Source organism: Rhinoraja longicauda, chromosome 2 (genome assembly GCF_053455715.1).
Source record: "Rhinoraja longicauda isolate Sanriku21f chromosome 2, sRhiLon1.1, whole genome shotgun sequence".
NCBI classification, from domain to species: Eukaryota; Metazoa; Chordata; class Chondrichthyes; order Rajiformes; family Arhynchobatidae; genus Rhinoraja; species Rhinoraja longicauda.
This window is the reverse complement of record NC_135954.1, coordinates 34216186-34238413: the sequence shown is the minus strand read 5'-3', so window position 1 is coordinate 34238413 and position 22228 is coordinate 34216186. Positions and strand designations below refer to the sequence as shown.

At 42.4% G+C, this 22228-nt stretch overlaps 1 protein-coding gene across 2 annotated transcripts in view; it reads left to right on the top strand.

Annotated features, from left to right (window-relative positions):
* The window catches only part of dbf4 (DBF4-CDC7 kinase regulatory subunit), a 66788-nt gene that overhangs the window by 10394 nt on the left and 34166 nt on the right, over window positions 1-22228 (top strand). For both annotated transcript variants that reach the window (XM_078416928.1, XM_078416920.1), the window contains exons 2-5: window positions 9979-10061; window positions 14429-14601; window positions 16374-16568; window positions 19830-19874. In XM_078416928.1, the coding sequence (XP_078273054.1) occupies window positions 10028-10061; window positions 14429-14601; window positions 16374-16568; window positions 19830-19874 (447 nt within the window). In that variant the 5' untranslated portion in view covers window positions 9979-10027. The remainder of the gene's footprint in view (window positions 1-9978; window positions 10062-14428; window positions 14602-16373; window positions 16569-19829; window positions 19875-22228) is intronic.

The following is a 22228-nucleotide window of genomic DNA, read 5'->3' as shown; positions in this document are numbered from 1 at the left end:
GTTTTTAATACTTCAAGATTTTGATGATCTACCTTTGCAGTGCTCCGCATAATCTTAATCAGGTCACCCCTTGGCTTCCTCTATTACAGAAAAACAAGCCTAGCCTGATGATCAGGCTATCTGATCTTTCCCATAACTAAAGTCCTCCAAACCAGACAACATACTGGTGAACTCCTCCATCTCTCAGGCACAATCACATCCTTCTGGCGATCAGAACTTTAGACTGCATTTCAAGTACAGCTTAACTAGTGCTTTGTAAAGTTGCAATGTAATGACCCAACTATTTTATTCTATGAACTGATCTATGATGCCAAGCATGCTATATGCCTTCTTCATCACCTTATTGACCTGTGGTGTCACTTTTAGGACTTGGACATCTAGTCTTTGTTCATCAACATTTCTTAGTGCCCTACTATTTATAATAAACATCTTAGTGACCTTGTAGCCTTGGAAAACGTTCCTAACTGTCCACATTAACGACTTTTGTGACATCTATAAAACTTATTAATCATACCTCATAAATTCATATCAAAGTTATTAACATAATCTCAAACAGCAACGGTCCCATCATTCTTCCAATACTAAAGACAACCTTCCACAACTACCATTTGTTTCCTGCCACTAAACCAAATTTTAAATCTAATTAGCCAGATCTCTCTGGATCCTAAGTGCCTGAATCTTTTGGACCAGCCTGCCATTTTGGACTTTGTCAAATGTCTTAGTAAAGTCTTTAGAGACAGCATCTCACAACCTTGCCCTCACCATTCTCCTTTGGATACTTTGTTTTTTTTTAAGCCGTTAACAAAATAATTCAGAATTATTTTCATTTACATAATTGAAGTTATTTTCAGCAGTTGATTAATCAGTATCATGAAGCACACATTTGAGATTGATACTTGAAACTTACATGGAAATTAAAAATTATTTATTTGTCTCAAAATAATTAGAATACTCAATTTTTTAACATGTTACAGTTGAAATCAAATGGTCACAATACTGAGTAAGCCAAAACAGAATGCTGGAAGGTCTCGATGGGTTAGACAGCATCTATGGAGAGGCAATAGTTAAGGTTTTAGGTCAATGACTTTTCATCAGAACAGAATAGTTTTACTAGGTCTGATCGGTCAATCACTTTAAATGTCAACTCTTCCCCTAATGCTGCCTGACCTGTGGACTGTTTCCAGTGTTCTCTGTTTATATTTCAGCAGTTGCAGTGTTTTTTGTTTGATTGATACCCAATGGAACTGGTTAGATATTTGAAGATAACACAATCAATCATAAAGAGATAGTGGAAGAATCTTGATAGCAGGATTAAAAAACGACTACAATCAGAAAATAAAGTTCTGATGAAAATGGATCAACCTGAAAGGCCCCTTTCTCTCTCAGGGATTCTGCCTGATCTGCTTTGCATTTTTTGGGGGTTATTTCAAACTTTCTACAAAAACAAAACCTTTTGATTTTTTCAATTAAGATCATTAGCCTTGCAGATAGAGTTGCATCATTCCATCATCTCCAAGGACCTTAAATGGAGGAGCCACCATCGACTCCACAGTCAAAAAGGCCCAACAGAGGATGTACTTCATGCGGCAACTGAGGAAACACAATCTGCCACAGGCAATGATGGTCCAATTCTATACTGCCATCGTAGAGTCTGTCCTCACCTTCTCCATCATGGTCTGGTTTGGCTCAGCCACCAAGCACGACATCCGGAGGCTGTAACGAATTGTTCGATCAGCTGAGAAGGTTGTTGGCTGCAACCTTCCCCCCCCCCCCCCCCCCAATTGACGAACTGTACACTGCAAAGGCCAGGAAGCGAGTTGGCAAAATCATCTCTGACTCCTGCCCCTCTCTCGCTGCTCCCCCTCTGTGATTTCTCCTGCCCCTCTCTCGCTGCTCCCCCTCTGTGATTTCTCCTGCCCTCTCTCGCTGCTCCCCCTCTGTGATTTCTCCTGCCCTCTCTCGCTGCTCCCCCTCTGTGATTTCTCCTGCCCCTCTCTCGCTGCTCCCCCTCTGTGATTTCTCCTGCCCTCTCTCGCTGCTCCCCCTCTGTGATTTCTCCTGCCCCTCTCTCGCTGCTCCCCCTCTGTGATTTCTCCTGCCCACTTCGACGAGAGTTTAGCAACATGCTCTCTCGCTGCTCCCCCTCTGTGATTTCTCCTGCCCTCAAAATCCTCTCTTCTGACTCCTCTCTCCCTGGCCACAAACTCTTTGAAGCACTTCCCTCTGGAAGGCGACTCCGGACTGTCAAAGCAGCCAAAGCCAGACATAAAAACAGCTTTTTTCTGCGAGTAGTAGCTCTACTCAATAATCAAGTCTGTAGTCTCTTTTTGCTCTGGTTTATTTCACTCACATGTCACGTAAACTGTAACGTTGTATTCTTAATGTTTTATGCTTTATTCGTAATTACACCTTAACAACAGGGGGACCAACATTCTGGCAGGCAGGTTTGCTAGTGCTACAAGCGTGGCTTTAAACTAAGTAGTGGGGGGGAGGGGTTGACAAATAGGGAATATGGAGATGGAGTTAAAGGGGAAGCGAATACAGGAGAAACTGTAAAGGACTCTCGTATGAATGGGAAGGGAAGTTCTAGAAGGGATATGAGAGTAAGGTCAGGGTCAATGGTGACCGGTGTGAGAGGGGAGGTAAATACCGAAGTTAAAGTGTTGTATTTAAATGTGCGAAGTATAAGAAATAAAGTGGATGAGCTTGAAGCTCAGTTAGACATTGGCAAGTATGATGTTGTGGGAATCACTGAGACATGGCTACAAGAGGACCAGGGCTGGGAGCTGAATATTCAGGGGTACACAACGTACAGAAAAAACAGGCAGGTGGGGAGAGGGGGCGGGGTAGCTCTGTTGGTAAGGAATGATATTCACTCCCTTGCAAGGAGTGACATAGAATCAGGAGATGTAGAATCAGTATGGATAGAGATGAGGAATTGTAAGGGTAAAAAGACCCTAATGGGAGTCATGTACAGGCCCCCAAACAGTAGCCTCGACATAGGGTGCAAGTTGAATCAGGAGCTAAAATTGGCATGTCACAAAGGTAATGCTGCGGTGGTCATGGGAGATTTCAGGTTGGTAATGGACCCCAGGAAAGAGAGTTTGTGGAGTGCCTCCGAGATGGATTCTTAGAACAGGTTGTACTGGAGCCTACCAGGGAGAAGGCAATTCTGGATTTAGTGTTATGTAATGAACCTGACCTGATAAGGGGACTCGAGGTAAATGAGCCATTAGGAGGCAGTGACCACAATATGATAAGTTTTACTCTACAAATGGAGAGGGAGAAGGGAAAATCGGAGGTGTCAGTATAGCAAAGGGGATTACGGAGGCATGAGGCAGGAGTTGGCCAGAGTTGACTGGAGGGAGGCCCTAGCAGGGAAGACTGTGGAACAGCAATGGCAGGTATTCCTGGGAATAATGCAGAAGTTGCAGGATCAATTTATCCCAAAGAGGAGGAAAGATTCTAAGGGGAGTAAGAGGCACCCGTGGCTGACAAGGGAAGTCAAGGACAACATAAAAATAAAAGGGAAGAAGTATAACATAGCAAAGAAGAGTGGGAAGCCAGAGGATTGGGACTCTTTTAAAGAGCAACAGAAGATAACTAAAAAGGCAATGCGGGGAGAAAAGATGAGGTACGAGGGTAAACTAGCCAATAATATAAAGGAGGATAGTAAAAGCTTTTTTAGGTATGTGAAGAGGAAAAAAAATAGTCAAGGCAAATGTGGGTCCCTTGAAGACAGAAGCAGGGGAATTTATTATGGGGAACAAGGAAATGGCAGAAGAGTTGAACCGGTACTTTGGATCTGTCTTCACTGAGGAGGATACAAACAATCTCCCAGATGTTCTAGTGGCCTGAGATCTTAGGGTGACAGAGGAACTGGAGGAAATCCACATTAGGCAGGAAAAAGTTTTGGGTGGACTAATGGGACTCAAGGTTGATAAATCCCCAGGGCCTGATGGTCTGCATCCCAGGGTGCTTAAGGAGGTGGCTCTAGAAATTGTGGACGCATTAGTGATTATTTTCCAATGTTCTATAGATTCCGGGACAGTTCCTGTGGATTGGAGGGTAGCTAATGTTATCCCACTTTTCAAGAAAGGAGGGAGAGAGAAAACGGGAAATTATAGACCAGTTAGTCTGATATCAGTGGTGGGGAAGATGCTGGAGTCAATTATAAAAGACGAAATTGTGGAGCATTTGGATCGCAGTAACAGGATCGTTCCGAGTCAGCATGGATTTACGAAGGGGAAATCGTGCTTGACTAATCTACTGGAATTTTTTGAGGATGTAACTAGGAAAATTGACAGGTGGATGTGGTGTACCTCGACTTTCAGAAAGCCTTCGACAAGGTCCCACATAGGAGATTGGTGGGCAAAATTAGAGCATATGGTATTGGAGGTAGGGTACTGACATGGAAAGAAAGTTGGTTGACAGACAGAAAGCAAAGAGTGGGGATAAATGGGTCCCTTTCAGAATGGCAGGCAGTGACTAGTGGGTTACCGCAAGGCTCGGTGTTGGGACCGCAGCTATTTACAATATACATCAATGACTTGGATGAAGGGATTAAAAGTACCATTAGCAAATTTGCCGATGATACAAAGCTAGGTGGCAGTGTGAACTGTGAGGAAGATGCTATGAGGTTGCAGGGTGACTTGGACAGGTTGTGTGAGTGGGCGGATGCATGGCAGATGCAGTTTAATGTGGATAAATGTAAGGTTATCCACTTTGGTGGTAAGAATAGGAAGGCGGATTATTATTTGACTGGTGTCAAGTTAGGAAAAGGGGACGTACAACGTGATCTGGGTGTCTTAGTGCATCAGTCACTGAAAGGAAGCATGCAGGTACAGCAGGCAGTGAAGAAAGCCAATGGAATGTTGGCATTCATAACAAGAGGAGTTGAGTATAGGAGCAAAGAGGTCCTTCTGCAGTTGTACAGGGCCCTAGTGCGACCGCACCTGGAGTACTGTGTGCAGTTTTGGTCTCCAAATTTGAGGAAGGATATTCTTGCTGTTGAGGGCGTGCAGCGTAGGTTTACTAGGTTAATTCCCGGAATGGCGGGACTGTCATATGTTGAAAGACTAGAGCGACTAGGTTTGTATACACTGGAATTTAGAAGGATGAGAGGGGATCTTATCGAAACGTATAAGATTATTAAGGGGTTGGACATGTTAGAGGCAGGAAACATGTTCCCAATGTTGGGGGAGTCCAGAACCAGGGGCCACAATTTAAGAATAAGGGGTAGGCCATTTAGAACAGAGATGAGGAAAAACTTTTTTAGTCAGAGAGTTGTGAATCTGTGGAATTCTCTGCCTCAGAGGGCAGTGGAGGCCAATTCTCTGAATACATTCAAGAGAGAGCTAGATCGAGCTCTTAAGGATAGCAGAGTCAGGGGGTATGGGGAGAAAGCAGGAACGGGGTACTGATTGAGAATGATCAGCCATGATCACATTGAATGGCGGTGCTGGCTCGAAGGGCCGAATGGCCTACTCCTGCACCTATTGTCTATTGTAATTGTTTACTGTATGTGCGTGTTGTTACTTACGAGCGGAACACCAAGGCACATTCCTTGTATGTGTACATACTTGGCCAGTAAACTTATTCATTCATTAGAGAAACTGAGGACTCAATAGCATCGATCTTTAAAAATTGTTTGATGGTTTCATTAAAGGAGATTAGCCCAAATAAGTCTCTATGTTTTAACCAGTATCCTATCTAAATATACAAGCAAATTTGCTGTTAGACTGCATACTTCAGCAATATTGGTATAGTTTAATGTACACGGTGGCACTGCAGTAGTGTTGGTGCCTTACAGCGCCTGAGACCTGGGTTTGATCCTGACTACGGGTACTTGTATGTATGAAGCTTGTACATTCTCCCTGTGACTTACTGTGAATTTTCTCCGGGATCTCCGGTTTCCACCCACCCTCCAAAGACGTACAGGTTTGTAGGTTAATTTGCTTGGTATAATAGTAAATTGTCCCTAGTATGTGTAGGATAGTGTAAGCGTGCAGGAATCGCTGGCCAGCGGGAACTCGGTATGCCGAAGGGCCTGTTTCCGTGCTGTATCACTCAACTAAACTTTTGTCATGTGTACCACTCCAGTCAGTGATAAGACTATACATGATTACAGAACTTCTGTATCGCTTGCCCGATGGGAGAGGGGAGAAAAGGGAGTGACTGGAGTGTGACTTCTTCTTTCGTGTGTCAACTACAACAATCAAAAGTGGCAATTGGTGCTTCAGAGTACCGTAGTTGATGCTTTGCTGCAAATTTTGCCAGTTCCGTAGAACTACCCAGGGTGGACGACGAGGACGTAAAGCAGCTCCCACCCCGGGGTGTGACTGGTCCTTGGTTATGCTGGTGCCCTTTCTGAGACAGCGTGAAGTATAGATGGGGTCGATGGATGGGTGATTGGTTTGGTTGATGGTCTGGGCTACGTCCACAACTGTCTGAAATTTCTTGTGGTCGTGGATGAAGCTATTCCCAAACCATTCTGTGAGGCACCCGATAAAATGCTTTCTACGGCACATCTGTAGAAGTTGGTGAGGGTTGTTTGGGTCATGCTGAACTTCCTAAGTCTTGTCAGGAATTAGAGTGTGCTTTTTTGGTCTATAGTGCATAATCTATGTCAAAATACACTGATTGTGGCAGTACAGTTAACGTAACTAAAATTATTTTCAGAGCCATGAGTCCAATTCCACACAGCAGTTGTTGAATTTAAATTCAGGTTTATCTGGAATTTGGTCAGGAGAGAAAACAAGAAGCAATATAGACTACAACAGACAGAATAATTCAGTTGAGCAACTGGAATCAACCTAGGTGCTGAACATGGGCATTAACATTATCTGCCCCCTCGGCATCCATTACCTGTCCTAATAGGCACCCATTCACTCTTACCACTGATGGCCACGTTGTTCCAGTACACTGGTGTCTACCTGGCATCTACCTGACAATGTGGAAAATTGCCTGGGTATGTCCTGTCCATAAGAAGCAAAACTGATCCAACACAGTCAATTACCACTCAGGGTAGTGTCCTTGGCTTAACCATTTCCAGTTGCTTCGCCAATGACTTTCCATCAATTGTAAGCTCAGAACTAGGAGCAGTAACCACATAATAGGCACCCATTCACTCTTTCCACCAATGGTGCACAGTAACAGCAATGTGCCTTCTATGGGATGCACTGCAGCATTTCACAAACACTCCGAGACAACACTTTCCAATACCTCTACCAACAAAAAGAACCAAGGCAGCAAAAGCATATGAACAGCACCACCTGTAAGTTGCACTCCAAATTGCACATCAACCTGACTTGGAAATATATTGCCATTTCTTCATCGTCGCTGGGTCAAAATCTAGGGAAACACTTCCTTTGAGCATTGCGGGTGTGCCCACTCCTCATGGATTGCAGCTCGCTCATTCTTCTCAAAGGCAATTAGGGATGGGAATTTGAAGAAGGTCTCGACCCAAAATGTCACTCATTCCTTCTCTCCAGGGGTGCTGCATGTTCTGCTGAGTTACTCCAGTTTTTGTGTCTATCTTCAGTTCCTTCCTACACATGGGAATTTAAATGCTGGATCAGCAAGCCAACCCCATTAACCTTTTGTGAAAAAAATATTTGCAACCTAGCTGACTTCCAAAGTCTTCCTTAGCAACATCTGGAGACGAGTGTCTAAATTTATATTATTGCCCCCATTGTTTGGTCTAAATAGTCAAACATTGGTCTGATGTGGTTTCTTCATAGAATTATTTGCACACAATGTATTCTACTGCTCCATTACAAACCCTGGGTACACTGCCACAACAGCTGGACAGGCCCACCGGAAACATTGGCATAATGGTACAAAGGTAGAAGGAAGTGTCATTGGAAGATCAAAACATTGACTCATAACCCTATGAAATGTTATGATAAACATGGACAAGGATACCTCTTCCTGAAGGCGGCAAACTATCCTCCCTCGCTCGGTCAGACGAATTTATTCTCCATTTTCAGACTTTTGTTGCTCTGTCTCTCAAACTGTCATTAAACTATGTGTTCCATTTCCAGTATTGCTCTTCTCCCTTTTGAATCTGTGCTGAGTGTATCACCTCTTTGCAAACCCTCCTAAACAGCACAAGCAAACCTGCAGATGAGTATATTTTGAGTTGCAACTTATCTGTTTTATCCAAGTTCCATTTACTCCACAATTGGACGTGGTGCTTCAAGAATCAAAAGCCCACTTTTGGGTGCCACCTCTTCAGCATTCATCTGCAACATCACCCTATTTCTGTACTCACAAAGCATATGCCACCTGGAATAACCCAAAGATTACTACCTTTGAGGTTCTTATTCTTGGATTATTTTGTGACTACTTAAAATCTATCTGTAGGAGCTCTTCTCCTTTTCTACCAGGTCCTTGGTAACTCCTTGTCAGTGTGTTCTGCAGCCACATAATTATATCCTCGCCTCTGGCAGCAGAGAGGCAATACATCATTCTGAAATCACGTAAGCAATTGTAGAAATATTTGTTTCCGCTTCAATTTATAGAATCTTTAGTTTAGTTTAGAGAGACAGTGCGGAAACAGCCCCTTCAGCCCACCGAGTCCACACTGACCAGTGATCCCTGCATATTAACACTATCCTATACACACTAGAAACAATTTACACTTATACCAAGCCAATGTACCTACATCGACACAAAATGATGGAGTAACTCAGCGGGACAGGCAGCATCTCTGGAGAGAAGGAATGAGCAACGTTTCGGGTCGAGACCCTTCTCAGACTGATGCCAGGGGAGAGGGAGATGCATAGATATGGAAGTGTAAGTTGTGAAAATAGGACAAAGGGAATGAAGTTCAAGGAGAATGTAGAATAGATCATTCTTGGCTGGGAGAAGATAACAACAAAGCAAACATAAAATGTAGTCAGAGACAGTAAGACTGGTCGGAGAACTGGGAAGGCGGAGGGATGGAGAGAGAGGGAAAGCAAGGGTTACTTGAGGTTAGAGAAGTCAATGTTCATACCGCTGGGGTGTAAACTGACCAAGCAAAATACCTACATACCTGTACTTGGAGTGTGGGAGAAAACTGAAGATCTTGGAGAAAACCCTCGGAGAAAGGTCGCAAGGAGAACTTAAAACTCTGTACAGACAACACCCGTAGTCAGGATTGAACTCGGGTCTCTGGCACTGCACGCGTTGTAAGGAAACAACTCTACCATTGCGCCACCGTGCCGCCACGGTAAATCTTTTACAACTATTATTTTCTTCACCCTCCCTGAACAACTAATGCATCTGTGATGGTCTTTACTCTGGCTGCATTCCCCAGAGCAACTGTTTGATGCCAACTGTTGTTCAAGCTCAAATGCCGAGCGTGTCCTTCAATTTCTGTCAACGTCTACTTCACCTGCGATTGTTCCATACATAGAATGCACTTAGTGTGTCTGCCTCGACATATTGATGCACAAGGCTAGAATGAGATTTAGTGTACATTTGTAATGTGGAGATTTTATATTCAGAAAGATTTTCATTTCAGTTGGCAAGATAAAAGACTGAAGAGACGAGACACAATAAATTTCTTTAAGTTTATTAAGTCATGAGAAGCTTTCCTATACGTTTCCTATGAGTTGTGACAAAGATTATAAGTGCAAAAAAAGTAGATAATTTTGCAAAGTAGGGTAATGGATAGAGCGTATTGGATGAGCCAATCACTGCTTTAGTAAGCAGCAGATAAATAGGACCAGATGATGGATTTCTAAGCTGAGATCCTGCAGCTCTGCCGTTTAAAAAAAAAACTAAAAGTCAGTACTACTTGACTTTTTAATTCTATTTATTCGGACTGCCATTAGAATTAATTTCTGCTCAATTGGATGCTTTGTGTGGTCATTACTTAAGGAAGAACTGATCTGTTATTAACTACTATTGAATGTTAAGTGCTCTAGTTAATTGCAAGAATAATATATCAAATATATCTTAATTAGTTACCTTGTTAATGCTTTTCAGATACTTCATGAGCGGAGATGGTATAGGAAGAATGTGATTTTTCTTGAAAATGAAACCTCGCACCAACAAATTACTATTAAACCGTAAGTTTACCACCGGGTGGCACTAGCAATGGCTGCCTTGCCAACAGTCTGCCTGTCCTTTCCTTCTTTGTGTTTTAATTGTTTGTGTTAAATCTTTAGTTTAGTTTAGTTTAGAGATACAGTGCGAGAACAGGCCCTTTCGACCCACCAGGTCTGCGCCGACCAGCGATCCCCGCACATTAACACTATCCTATACCCACGAGGGACAATTTTTACATTTACCAAGCCATTTAACCTACATACCTGTACGTCTTTGGAGTGTGGGAGAAAACCGAAGATCTCGGAGAAAAGCCACGCAGGTCACGGGAAGAACGTACAAACTCCGTACAGACAGCACCTGTAGTCGGGATCGAACCCTGGTCTCTGACTTGGACAGGTTGTGTGAGTGGGCGGATGCAAGGCAGATGCAGTTTAATGTGGATAAGTGTGAGGTTATCCACTTTGGTGGTAAGAATAAGTAGGCAGATTATTATCTGAATGATGTCAAGTTAGGAAAAGGGGACGTACAACGAGATCTTGGTGTCCTAGTGCATCAGTCACTGAAAGGAAGCATGCAGGTACAGCAGGCAGTGAAGAAAGCCAATGGAATGTTGGCCTTCATAACAAGAGGAGTTGAGTATAGGAGCAGAGGTCCTTCTGCAGTTGTATAGGGCCCTAGTGAGACCGCACCTGAAGTACTGTGTGCAGTTTTGGTCTCCAAATTTGAGGAACGATATTCTTGCTATTGAGGGGCTGCAGCGTAGGTTTACTAGGTTAATTCCCGGAATGGCGGGACTGTCGTATGTTGAAAGGCTGGAGCGGCTAGGCTTGTATACACTGGAATTTAGAAGAATGAGAGGGGATCTTATCGAAACACATAAGATTATTAAGGGGTTGGACACATTAGAGGCAGGAAACATGTTCCCAATGTTGGGGGAGTCCAGAACCAGGGGCCACAGTTTAAGAATAAGGGGTAGATAATTTAGAACGGAGATGAGGAAAAACATTTTCAATCAGAGAGTTGTAAATCTGTGGAATTCTGAGGCAGTGGAGGCCAAGTCTCTGAATGCATTCAAGAGAGAGCTAGATAGAGCTCTTAAGGATAGCTGAGTCAGGGGGTATGGGGAGAAGCCAGGAACGGGGTACTGATTGAGAATGATCAGCCATGATTACATTGAATGGTGGTGCTGGCTCGAAGGGCCGAATGGCCTACTCCTGCACCTATTGTCCATTGTCTATTATCTGGGAGATTGTTTGTATCTTCCTTAGTGAAGACAGATCCAAAGTACCGGTTCAACCCGTCTGCGTTTCCTTGTTTCCCATAATAAATTCCCCTGCTTCTGTCTTCAAGGGACCCACATTTGCCTTGACTATTTTTTTCCTCTTCACATACCTAAAAAAGCTTTTACTATCCTCCTTTATATTATTGGCTAGCTTACCCTCGTACCTCATCTTTTCTCCCCGTATTGCCTTTTTAGTTACCTTCTGTTGCTCTTTAAAAGAGTCCCAATCCTCTGGCTTCCCACTCTTCTTTGCTATGTTGCACTTCTTCTCTTTTATTTTTATGCTGTCCTTGACTTCCCTTGTCAGCCACTGGTGCCTCTTACTCCCCTTAGAATCTTTCCTCCTCTTTGGGATAAATTGATCCAGCAACTTCTGCATTATTCCCAGGAATACCTGCCATTGCTGTTCCACTGTCTTCCCTGCTAGGGCCTCCTTCCAGTCAATTATGGCCAGCTCATGCCTCTGTAATTCCCTTTGCTATACTGTAATACTGACACTTCCGATTTTCTCTTCTCCCTCTCAATTTGTAGAGTAATTTATGATCTTATGAACTTCCCAATCGACTTTTGTGAGTTTTTGCCATCAAAATTACCCATTTAGAATTTCAACTTGAGGACAGCCCTATTTTTTTCCATGACTATCTTGAAATTGTTAGAATTATGGAAACTGGTTGTAAACTGTTACCCTACTGATGCTGTTGCCCAACCAACCTTCCTTTCTACCGACCACCAACTTCTGCATCAACAGATCACAACCAATTGCCCAGCCTCATTTGCTAAGAAGAGGTTGAGTGTATTCCCTGTTCTTGTAGGGCTATGTACATATTGCTTCAGATAACTTGCCAGGCATACTTAACAATTTCTGCCCCATCTAACCTTTTTGTACTAAGGCAGTTCCAGTCAATACTGAGGAAGTTAAAAATCACAACCCTATTATTTCTACACCTATCTGTGATTTCCCAACATACTTACTCGTCTAATTCCTGCCAACTATTGAGGCCTGAAAGTATAATCCCATCAAACTGATCACTGCTTTCTTATATCTACATTCAGTGCCTATCACCTTGCTGTGAATTCCCCTGGGATATCCTCCATAAGTACGAATTGTCCTAATCGTATATTCCAGAGAGCTGCCGATTTCTTTCACTCTAGAAGAAAATGTCTTTGGTAATTTCACTTCTGGTTTGAAGACTATGCTCCCTTCTGTGCGGAAGTAACTTCTTGACTACAAATCCTTTAGCAATTTAAAGGTTCAGTCATATTGTCCCCTGAAAATTAAGTCATGCGCTCAATCAAGATGATATGTAGATAAAGGATACATGCACTTCTTTATTGCACCCACAGAGATAAAAAGGCTAATTACATTTTAAACGTTGATTGCTATTTTTCCTATCTGCCAATTTTTTTATTCACTTACTAAGCGGTCCTCTACTGCATCATAAAACTGGATATGATTTGTATCTAATTTGTATGTCTTTTTGGGGATGGGGTTGGGCGGTGAATGTAATTGTTTATTAGTCATCTTTGAGCAAACCATACTATAATATATATTAATGATTTGAACGAGGGAATTGAATGCAATATCTCTAAGTTTGCGGATGACACGAAGCTGGGTGGCAGTGTTAGCTGTGAGGAGGATGCTAGGAGGCTGCAGAGTGACTTGGATAGATTAGGAGAGTGGGCAAATGCATGGCAGATACAATATAATGTGGATAAATGTGAGGTTATCCACTTTGGCGGCAAGAACAGGAAAGCAGAGTATTACCTGAATGGTGGCCAATTAGGAAAAGGGGAGATGCAACGTGACCTGGGTGTCATGGTGCACCAGTCATTGAAAGCAAGCGTGCAGATGCAGCAGGCAGTGAAGAAAGCGAATGGTATGTTAGCATTCATAGCAAGAGGATTTGAGTATAGGAGCAGGGAGGTTCTGCTGCAGTTGTACAGGGCCTTGGTGAGACCGCACCTGGAGTATTGTGTACAGTTTTGGTCTCCTAATCTGAGGAAAGACATTCTAGCCTTAGAGGAAGTACAGAGAAGGTTCACTAGATTGATCCCTGGTATGGCAGGACTTTCATATGAAGAAAGACTGGATAGACTAGGCTTATACTCGCTGGAATTTAGAAGACTGAGGGGGGATCTTATTGAAACATATAAAATTCTTAAAGGGTTGGAGAGGCTAGATGCGGGAAGATTGTTCCCGATGTTGGGGAAGTCCAGAACCAGGGGTCACAGCTTAAGGATAAGGGGGAAGTCTTTTAGGACCGAGATGAGAAAACATTTCTTCACACAGAGAGTGGTGAGTCTGTGGAATTCTCTGCCACAGAAGGTAATTGAGGCCAGTTCATTGGCTATATTTAAGAGGGAGTTAGATGTGGCCCTTGTGGCTAAAGGGATCAGGGGGTATGGAGAGAAGGCAGGTACAGGTTACTGAGCTGGATGATCAGCCATGATCATATTGAATGGCGGTGCAGGCTCGAAGGGCCGAATGGCCTACTCCTGCACCTATTTTCTATGTATCTATTTCTTTTTTATTTCACAAAATGCTGGAGTAACTCAGCAGGTCAGGCAGCATCTTAGGAGAGAAGGAATGGGTGGCGTTTTAGGGTCTCGACCTGAAACGTCATCCATTCCTTCTCTCCTGAGATGCTGCCTGACCTGAGTTACTCCAGTATTTTGTGAAATAAATACCTTCAATTTGTACCAGCATTGCAGTTATTTTCTTATACTATATTTGCTTTTACTTATGGAATGAATTGGGTACAATTGTATTCTCTCCTATGTAAAATACAAAATACTGGAGTAACTCAGGCACTGGAGTATCTCTGGAGGAAATAAAGAGACGATGTTTCATCGTGTCTCTATATTTTCTATCCATCGCTACCCAAGTCCGAGTTCATTGCAAGTGAATTATTCCTCTTTTTTGAGGTTTTCAGAAATATGTGTTATGAGTAATGCAAACTATTTCAGCTGAACAAATATGTGTCTTATTTTATTTTGGGATTTACGACAGACTTGTCAAAACTTAAACCAATGCTATTGCAATGCAATTTTTATTGCATTTTTTATTACAGTGATTTAATTATAGAATCTTTATATTCTGATCAGCAGCACATGGATTATCAGGAAGAAGTAAAGGAACGCTAAAAGCATTACAGCGAGGTGGTAACAAAGCTGCTGATGTCAAATTGAAACCTTTCACTGGAAAAATCTTTTACCTTGATCTGCCTTCCAATAAGCATACAGAAACCTTAGAAAAGGATTTACAAGATCTAGGAGGGGTATGTAAACAATTTCAAGAATAATCAATTTATTGAATTGCTTGCAAACTTTAACATACATAGTTCCACCACTTCCAAGCTTGTGCTGTAAATGATTAGAGTGCTGCTTTTGTATAGTCAAGATAATATTGTCCTTTTTTTTAATCATATAATATAGATTAAATTAGTGTGGTTTTCTTCCAGGAACTTTTAATTCCCACTGTGTGGTTAACTGGTGTAAGCCACTGTAAACTTTTTAATGATGATTTGTGTGGTAATCGGTCTGAATTTCAGGGCTAATATACTAGTGCAAGTGACATTTGTTGTGATAGATTATAAATGGCATTTCAAGGCACTTTTGGCAGCTGTTTACAAGAGCCTTGACAATGCCTATTTTAATTGAAATTCAAACACAAAACAGTGCAGCAAAGGAATGGGTCCTTCGATGCCTCTGGTAAATGTGATGCCCACTTAAACTATTCCCTTCTGTCTGCACTTCATAACTCCCCGTTCCTTGCATATTTACATGTTTTTCTAAAAGCCTCTTCAATTCTCACATATGCTTCTACTACGATCACCCCTGGCATCACACTCCAGGCAAGTCCGAGTCCATTGTGTGGTGGGGAAAAAAGCTTGTCCCGCACAGTTCCTTTAAATTCTGTCCCTTTCACTTTAAATCCATGCCCTCTAGCTGGGGAAAAGGTTCTGACTGTCTACCCCATATATGCTTCTCATAATTTAATATACCTCTGTTGGGTCACCCCTCAGCCTCCGATACTCCAGAGAAAATAATCCTTATTTCCTTTTAGTGAATAGCCTCAAATCAAATCAGCTTTCTGATAAACCTCCTGCAATCTCTCAAAAGTTCCACATCCTTTTTGTAACGGGACCATGAGAACTGCTCACAATACTCTTGAATGCAGTCTAACTAAAGTTTTATGAAGCTGCTACATGACTCGTACTCAATGCCCAGACTGATGAAGACAAGCGCACCATTAGCTTTCTTTACCACTATTTTCCACTTGAGTTGCTACTTACAAGTTATTGACCTACAGTTTTATAGTATTGCATAGATACAGGGTAAGGGGAGGGAGGTTTCGGGGGGATGTGAGAAAGAACTTTTTCACCCAGAGGGTGGTTGGAGTCTGGAACTCGCTGCCTGGGGTGGTGGTGGAGGCGGGAACACTCACAACATTTAAGAGGCATTTGGATGGGCACTTGAAATGCTACAACATTCAGGGCTACGGTCCAAATGCGGGAAAATGGGATTAAAATTAGACTGTGTTTGGTAACGGGCGGCACGGACAGAATGGGCCGAAGGGCCTCTTTCTGTGCTGTAGGACTCTATGACTCTATGCACTAAGCAATGATGCATTCAAAAATCAAATATTTTTTTCAACTTCTGATGCCTTGTCTGTCTCTCATTCATTCTGTTAAAAGGTTTGATTTCATCATTGGTGTCCGTGATTGATAGCTGAAATCACAAGTATAGTTGTGTCTTTGGGATTGTCAGCATCAGTTTGCTTCTCACTATTTGATGATACAATGTGCCAAAGTGTATGTCCTACCAAAATTGTTTGCCTTTTTATGATTGTAAGATGGTCCTGGTTTCGATAAGCAAATCTTTGCAAATATTTCAAAAAGCTCAGAATGCTCTTTCTGAAAATGTTCATCAGTAATGCATTATTTCTTCTGTTTTCATACTGAATTATATGATACTAAGAGGTATGCTTTTGCACATTTAACAAAAATAGCACTTCCTAATGTCTTGCTCGTGTTTTATTTTAATACAGACAATTGAAAAGTTTCTTAGCAAAGATATTAATTACATCGTTTCAAATAAAAGTGAGGCCAAATTTGCCCAAACTCAAGGCAAAAACTCTCCAGTTCCAAGCCCCGATTCTGTTCAGAATACTGGTAACACGTCTCCTCATCCAAGCAGTCGGAGAGAAAGCAATGAAGGGAGTTCACATAGAACACTGGAAATGGTATGTACAGGTTATAGGATCACAAATTTATTAAACATGACAGTGGTAATGAAATGTTTGTTTAGACAAAAATCTAGAGAATTTCAGGTACTAATATGGAAAGTGTATTTCAAAGTTAATAATATGACAATCCTATAAAGTTAAGCTATGTGCAATGATTGGGGTAATTAAAGTAGAACTATGCACAAATGCATGACAGGGAGAGGGAAAATCAAGACATGGCCTCAGCTGTTGCAGAGATTGACAAACTAATATCAGCGATTCATTATACTTGCAAATCATTGGCGATCCTAAAAGTGGAAGGCCACTGCATGTCCGGTTAATTCAAGTTTTGGTTCTCTTTCCAAACTCAATATAGTCAGCGTTTTTGTTGAATTCAGTGTAGTGCAGACATTGTAGATCATGTGCAGATCATGTAGTGAATTCACTCAGACTTAAAGGAACACTCCTCCTGCACCTATTGTCTATTGTCTAAACCGATTTCCTTACAGCAAGGTGCAGTTAAATTGAGTATAAAGAAATTAGCCAGTCGAAAATCCTGATTGAAAATTTTCACTCCTTCCCAATGACTGGGATGGATTTGTGTAATAGGTGGCTAATTCAGAAACATCTATTTTTGCACTGTTGACCAAATTAATTTCTGAATGGCAATATTCAGGTCTATGTGAGCACTTGAGAGAACACAAAGAGACATCAATGAAGACTGCTGCCTGGTCAGTTGCTGATTTAATCAATAGATAATAGGTGCAGGAGTAGGCCATTCGGTCCTTCGAACCAGCACCGCCATTCAATGTGATCATGACTGATCATTTTCAATCAGTACCCCGTTCCTGCCTTCTGTCCATACCCCCTGACTCCACTATCCTTAAGAGCTCTATCTAGCTCTCTCTTGAATGCATTCAGAGAATTGGCCTACACTGCCTACACTGGCCTACAATTGGCCTACACTGGAATTTAGAAGGATGAGGGGGGATCTTATTGAAGCATATAAGATAATTAGGGGATTGGACACAGTAGAGGTAGGAAACATGTTCCCAATGTTGGGGGAGTCCAGAACAAGGGGCCACAGTTTAAGAATAAGGGGTAGGCCATTTAGAACAGAAATGAGGAAGAACTTTTTCAGTCAGAGAGTGGTGAAGGTGTGGAATTCTCTGCCTCAGAAGGCAGTGGAGGCCAGTTCGTTGGATGCTTTCAAGAGAGAGCTGGATACAGCTCTTAAGGATAGCGGAGTGAGGGGGTATGGGGAGAAGGCAGGAACGGGGTACTGATTGAGAGTGATCAGCCATAATCGCATTGAATGGCGGTGCTGGCTCGAAGGGCTGAATGGCCTACTCCTGCACCTATTGTCTATTGTCAATTGCAATTAATAGAATACTGAATGCAAAATCAGATCTCCATCCTTTAGGTCTTTTTGGCTTAATTACTAAAGGAAAATCCACATCATCATGGATAGGTCGACAAAAATACCTTGAGGCATGGGGAAGGTGGAGTATTCATTCTGTAAACTCCCACAAAATGGTGCCTTTGCAGGCGTACTGACTTTTAGCAGAGTTACCACATCACCCTGTAGTGGAGACTGAGATGATGCAAAGGGTGGGAGAATACCTTGCATTAGCACAGTTCAGCATGCAGAGAGGGAACAGCAGAATTAATGCTTCGTGAAATTGGGGGTTAAGTAGTTCAGAGGAGGCACAGACTTCTGCTGAGCCACTGTCCTTTCAACACATAACAGTAAAGTGCAGTTCACCACTTGCAGAGGTCGATTGGGAGAGTCTGTTTACAGGTATGGGGATGGTTTTGGAAATGGCAATTTGGATAATCCAGCTCAATTTACTTCTACAGTGGGACAGGCAGCATCTCTGGAGAGAAGGAATGGGTGACATTTCGAGTCGAGACCCTTCTTCAGGGTCTCAACGCAAAAAGTCACCCATTCCTTCATCAGAGATGCTGCCTATCCCACTAAGTTACTCCAGCGTTTTGTGTATACCTTGATTTAAACCAGCATCTGCAGTTCCTTCCTACACCAATTTACTTATACTTCCATTGTGTTTTACATAAGAATTTATGGGGAATAGAAATCTATGTCAGCAGGCCACTTTCTCCAGATGATATGGGATCTATCTGATGAAGACAGCAACTGCATCTTATTAACAATTTTTCAATTTGGTTGATTAATGAGGTAGATAGAACAACTGTGCTATTTGGAATGGTTCAATGTTAAATTTTGAACAGTACACCGAAAAAAGAGCGAAGCCTATTTAGGGTTGAGGGAGAAAGATAAAAGGGGAAAGTATTGAAAATATGTGGTGATAATTGAAAGAATAAAATTTCTTAGTCATAAATATGAAATTTCAGTGTCAGGTAGATTGTTTGGCTGTATTAAGGTGTACCTTGATATTGAACATTTACTTAGACTGGAACAGAAATGGTCTTACATTTGTGATTAGCAAAATCACTATAGCAACACAATTTTTCACAGCTTTCTATATGTTTTGGTGCTGAGTATTTTAGCATAATGTTTTCCTAACACTAATTCCAGAGATGGATGACAACTCCAAATTCAGTGTTGCACTAAATATTCCTATAAAATCTCTTGAGATCTTTTTTTACACATTGCCTTACAGCTCCATTTCATATTTGGTTTTTGTTCTCCTGATTTGATTTCTTCAGTATACTCCTGCACTATTTACACTTCTCGATCTCAATGACCTAAATCTGACGTATGGCACCTTTTTCCCGAGTGGAACCTCTTGCCAACCAAGGTTCCCTTGCTTTCCCTCGCTATCCCCTCCCCCTTCACAGTTCTCCCACTAGGCTTACTGTCTCCGACTGCATTCTTTCTTTGTCCCGCCCCCTCCCCTGACATTAGTCTGAAGAAGGATCTCGACCCAAAACTCCAGAGATGCTGCCTGACCCGCTGAGTTACTCCAGCATTTTGTGTCTACCTTTGTAGCTGCACAACTTTGATCCTAAATTCTCCATCTCCTGAGTGTCAAAATAATATTTTTTTACTGCTTTCGGTTCGCTCTATATTTCTTGGCATCTTTCCTTTTATGTCTATTTTACTTTTATCTTCCAACCTCTGTTCCACCCAGTGCACAATGAAAATGGTTCTACAGAAATACTGGTTGGTATTATTTTGATGCAAAAGTTCTTTAATTTGACAATGATTGAAGTTGAATCAGCCATTAAATTTGTATTTTACATTTATTAACTTTTAGAATCATTTGCAATTGATGTATTTTTGTTTTCATTTTACAGATTAGCCGAGGAAAAAGTTTAGTAAAAAGGGTTATTAAGGAACAGGTAAGTGCTTAACCAAGAGAGCACATGAACATAGTGAATGATTTTCCAAATTGTACTTTAATTCTAGAACGGACCCAATTTGAATGTAAATGTTGAAGTTTTGAATGATTACCATTTTAGATTTATTGTTGAATGTTAGCTAATAATTTATTAGCTGTTATTATTGATTTATAAATTTGCTCTCCCCCCCTCAGTTTTACATACTATTCACAAGATTAGAGGTTGATGTGCAACTTGCTGTAAGGAAATCGGTTTAGACAATAGGTGCAGGAGGAGGCCATTCAGCCCTTCGAGCCAGCACCTTTATTCAATGTGATCATGGCTGATCATTCTCAATCAGTACCCCGTTCCTGCCTTCTCCCCATACCCCCTGACTCCGCTATCCTTAAGAGCTCTATCTAGCTCTCTCTTGAATGCATTCAGAGAATTTTCCTCCACCGCCTTCTGAGGCAGAGAATTCCACAGATTCACAACTCTCTGACTGAAAAGGTTTTTCCTCATCTCAGTTCTAAATGGCCTACCCCTTATTCTTAAACTGTGGCCCCTTGTTCTGGACTCCCCCAACATTGGGAACATGTTTCATGCCTCTAACGTGTCCAACCCCTTAATAATCTTATACATTTCGATAAGATCCCCTCTCATCCTTCTAAATTCCAGTGTATACAAGCCTAGTCGCTCCACTCTTTCAACATATGACAGTCCCGCCATTCCGGGAATTAACCTAGTAAACCTGCACTCCCTCAATAGCAACAATATCCTTCCTCAAATTTGGAGATCAAAACTGCACACAGTACTCCAGGTGCGGTCTCACTAAGGCCCTGTACAACTGCAGTTTGTTAGTGATGATGGGATACAATAGGAAAAAAATGGACTGAAATTTAATATGCAAACAAATATTGAGCACAAATATTTAATTGGAAAAAATGCAGTTTATAGATTAAACTGTTTCAAAAAAGCTGATGCGGGTGACAAGAACCTTTAAACCAAAGAGCATCTTTGTTTATGCATGCCTGAGCTGTGAACAAGCACAACCTGCAATTCTAGGTTCATGCATAATTAGTGCAAATGACATTTGCCCAACATATGCAATGGTTAACTATGAGACAGTAAGTTGAAATGTCCACTTAGTCACAGATACACGGATTAGACCAAATCTTGCTTGATAATGATGCTGCAATTGAACAGAATCTATGTTTTTAAACTATTTAAATGGAATTAGTTCAGGATTTTTGAACATGTACAGTTAGATATGAAAGTCCTGGACACATTTACGCTGGTGAGCTTACCTTGGAGAAAGATCTAGCAGCAGGGCTGCTGGAGTTTCCACAGTAGTAATGTTGGGAAATTCCTTCTTGGGCTGCATACCAGGTTAGATTTCATTGGGGATTGTGGAGGTGCAGATTTTAAATGCGAGGACAAAACAAATTGTTTTAAAAAAATATTTCTGTTTAATTTTTTTAAATGTGTGTATGTAGTACGAATTTATCTTTGTCAAATTTAACTTTGATTATCATTGTAACTTTAGTAGATGAGAATGTGTGTAGGTTTTTGTCAAAACTTTCAAGGGTAGGACTTCCACAATACATAGCTGGTAAATGTTTATAGGGTAGTGAGTCCAAACGAGCGATATTATCCAAAGACTTTATTGTCGATAAAACTCGTGACAAAAGCAACGCACTTACTTTTGGACACACACTAACTTCGCTCGCTAATCTAATCTCTAACCCGAGTTTGGCGCCAGACACTCAAATACCTCGCGCTCCAGCACCACGTGATCCGTAAACCAATCCGAGGGTTCTAGACTACCTGGCCAATCCGTATGTCCCTACATGACCACCCCCAGAACCCTCGAAACCATACCTCACGGGCGCCCGGACCTCCCTCCCGGAACGCGTACGGAGGGGGGAAACCGACACCGCCAACGTGACAGGAGGCGGGGAGGGCGCCGCCGCTAGAGGCGATGGAGGAGCCACGGGAGCGGAGGGTGTAGGTGACGGAGAGCGCTTGATCGGCAACGGCGGCCCGGGCCCAACCATAGGCGGCAGGGGGCCGAGAGGTGGCAAACAGGGCACCGCTGGCGGGACCAGTGGGGCGGCCACAGGCCGGCCCCGGCGCGGAAGCTGAGCCACCGACACGGGGAGGTCCTGGTCCAAATGGGCCGGCTTGAGCCGGGATACCGAAACGAGCTCCTGGCGATTTCCCACCTGCAAGGTGAAGGTGACAGCCCCTCTTTTAAGCACCTGGAACTGGCCCTGGTAAACCGGCCGAAGAGGGGGGCGGTGGGAATCTTTCCGAAGGAACACGTAATCGCAGTCCCGCAAGTCCGACGGGACGTGGACGGCCGTGCTTCCGTG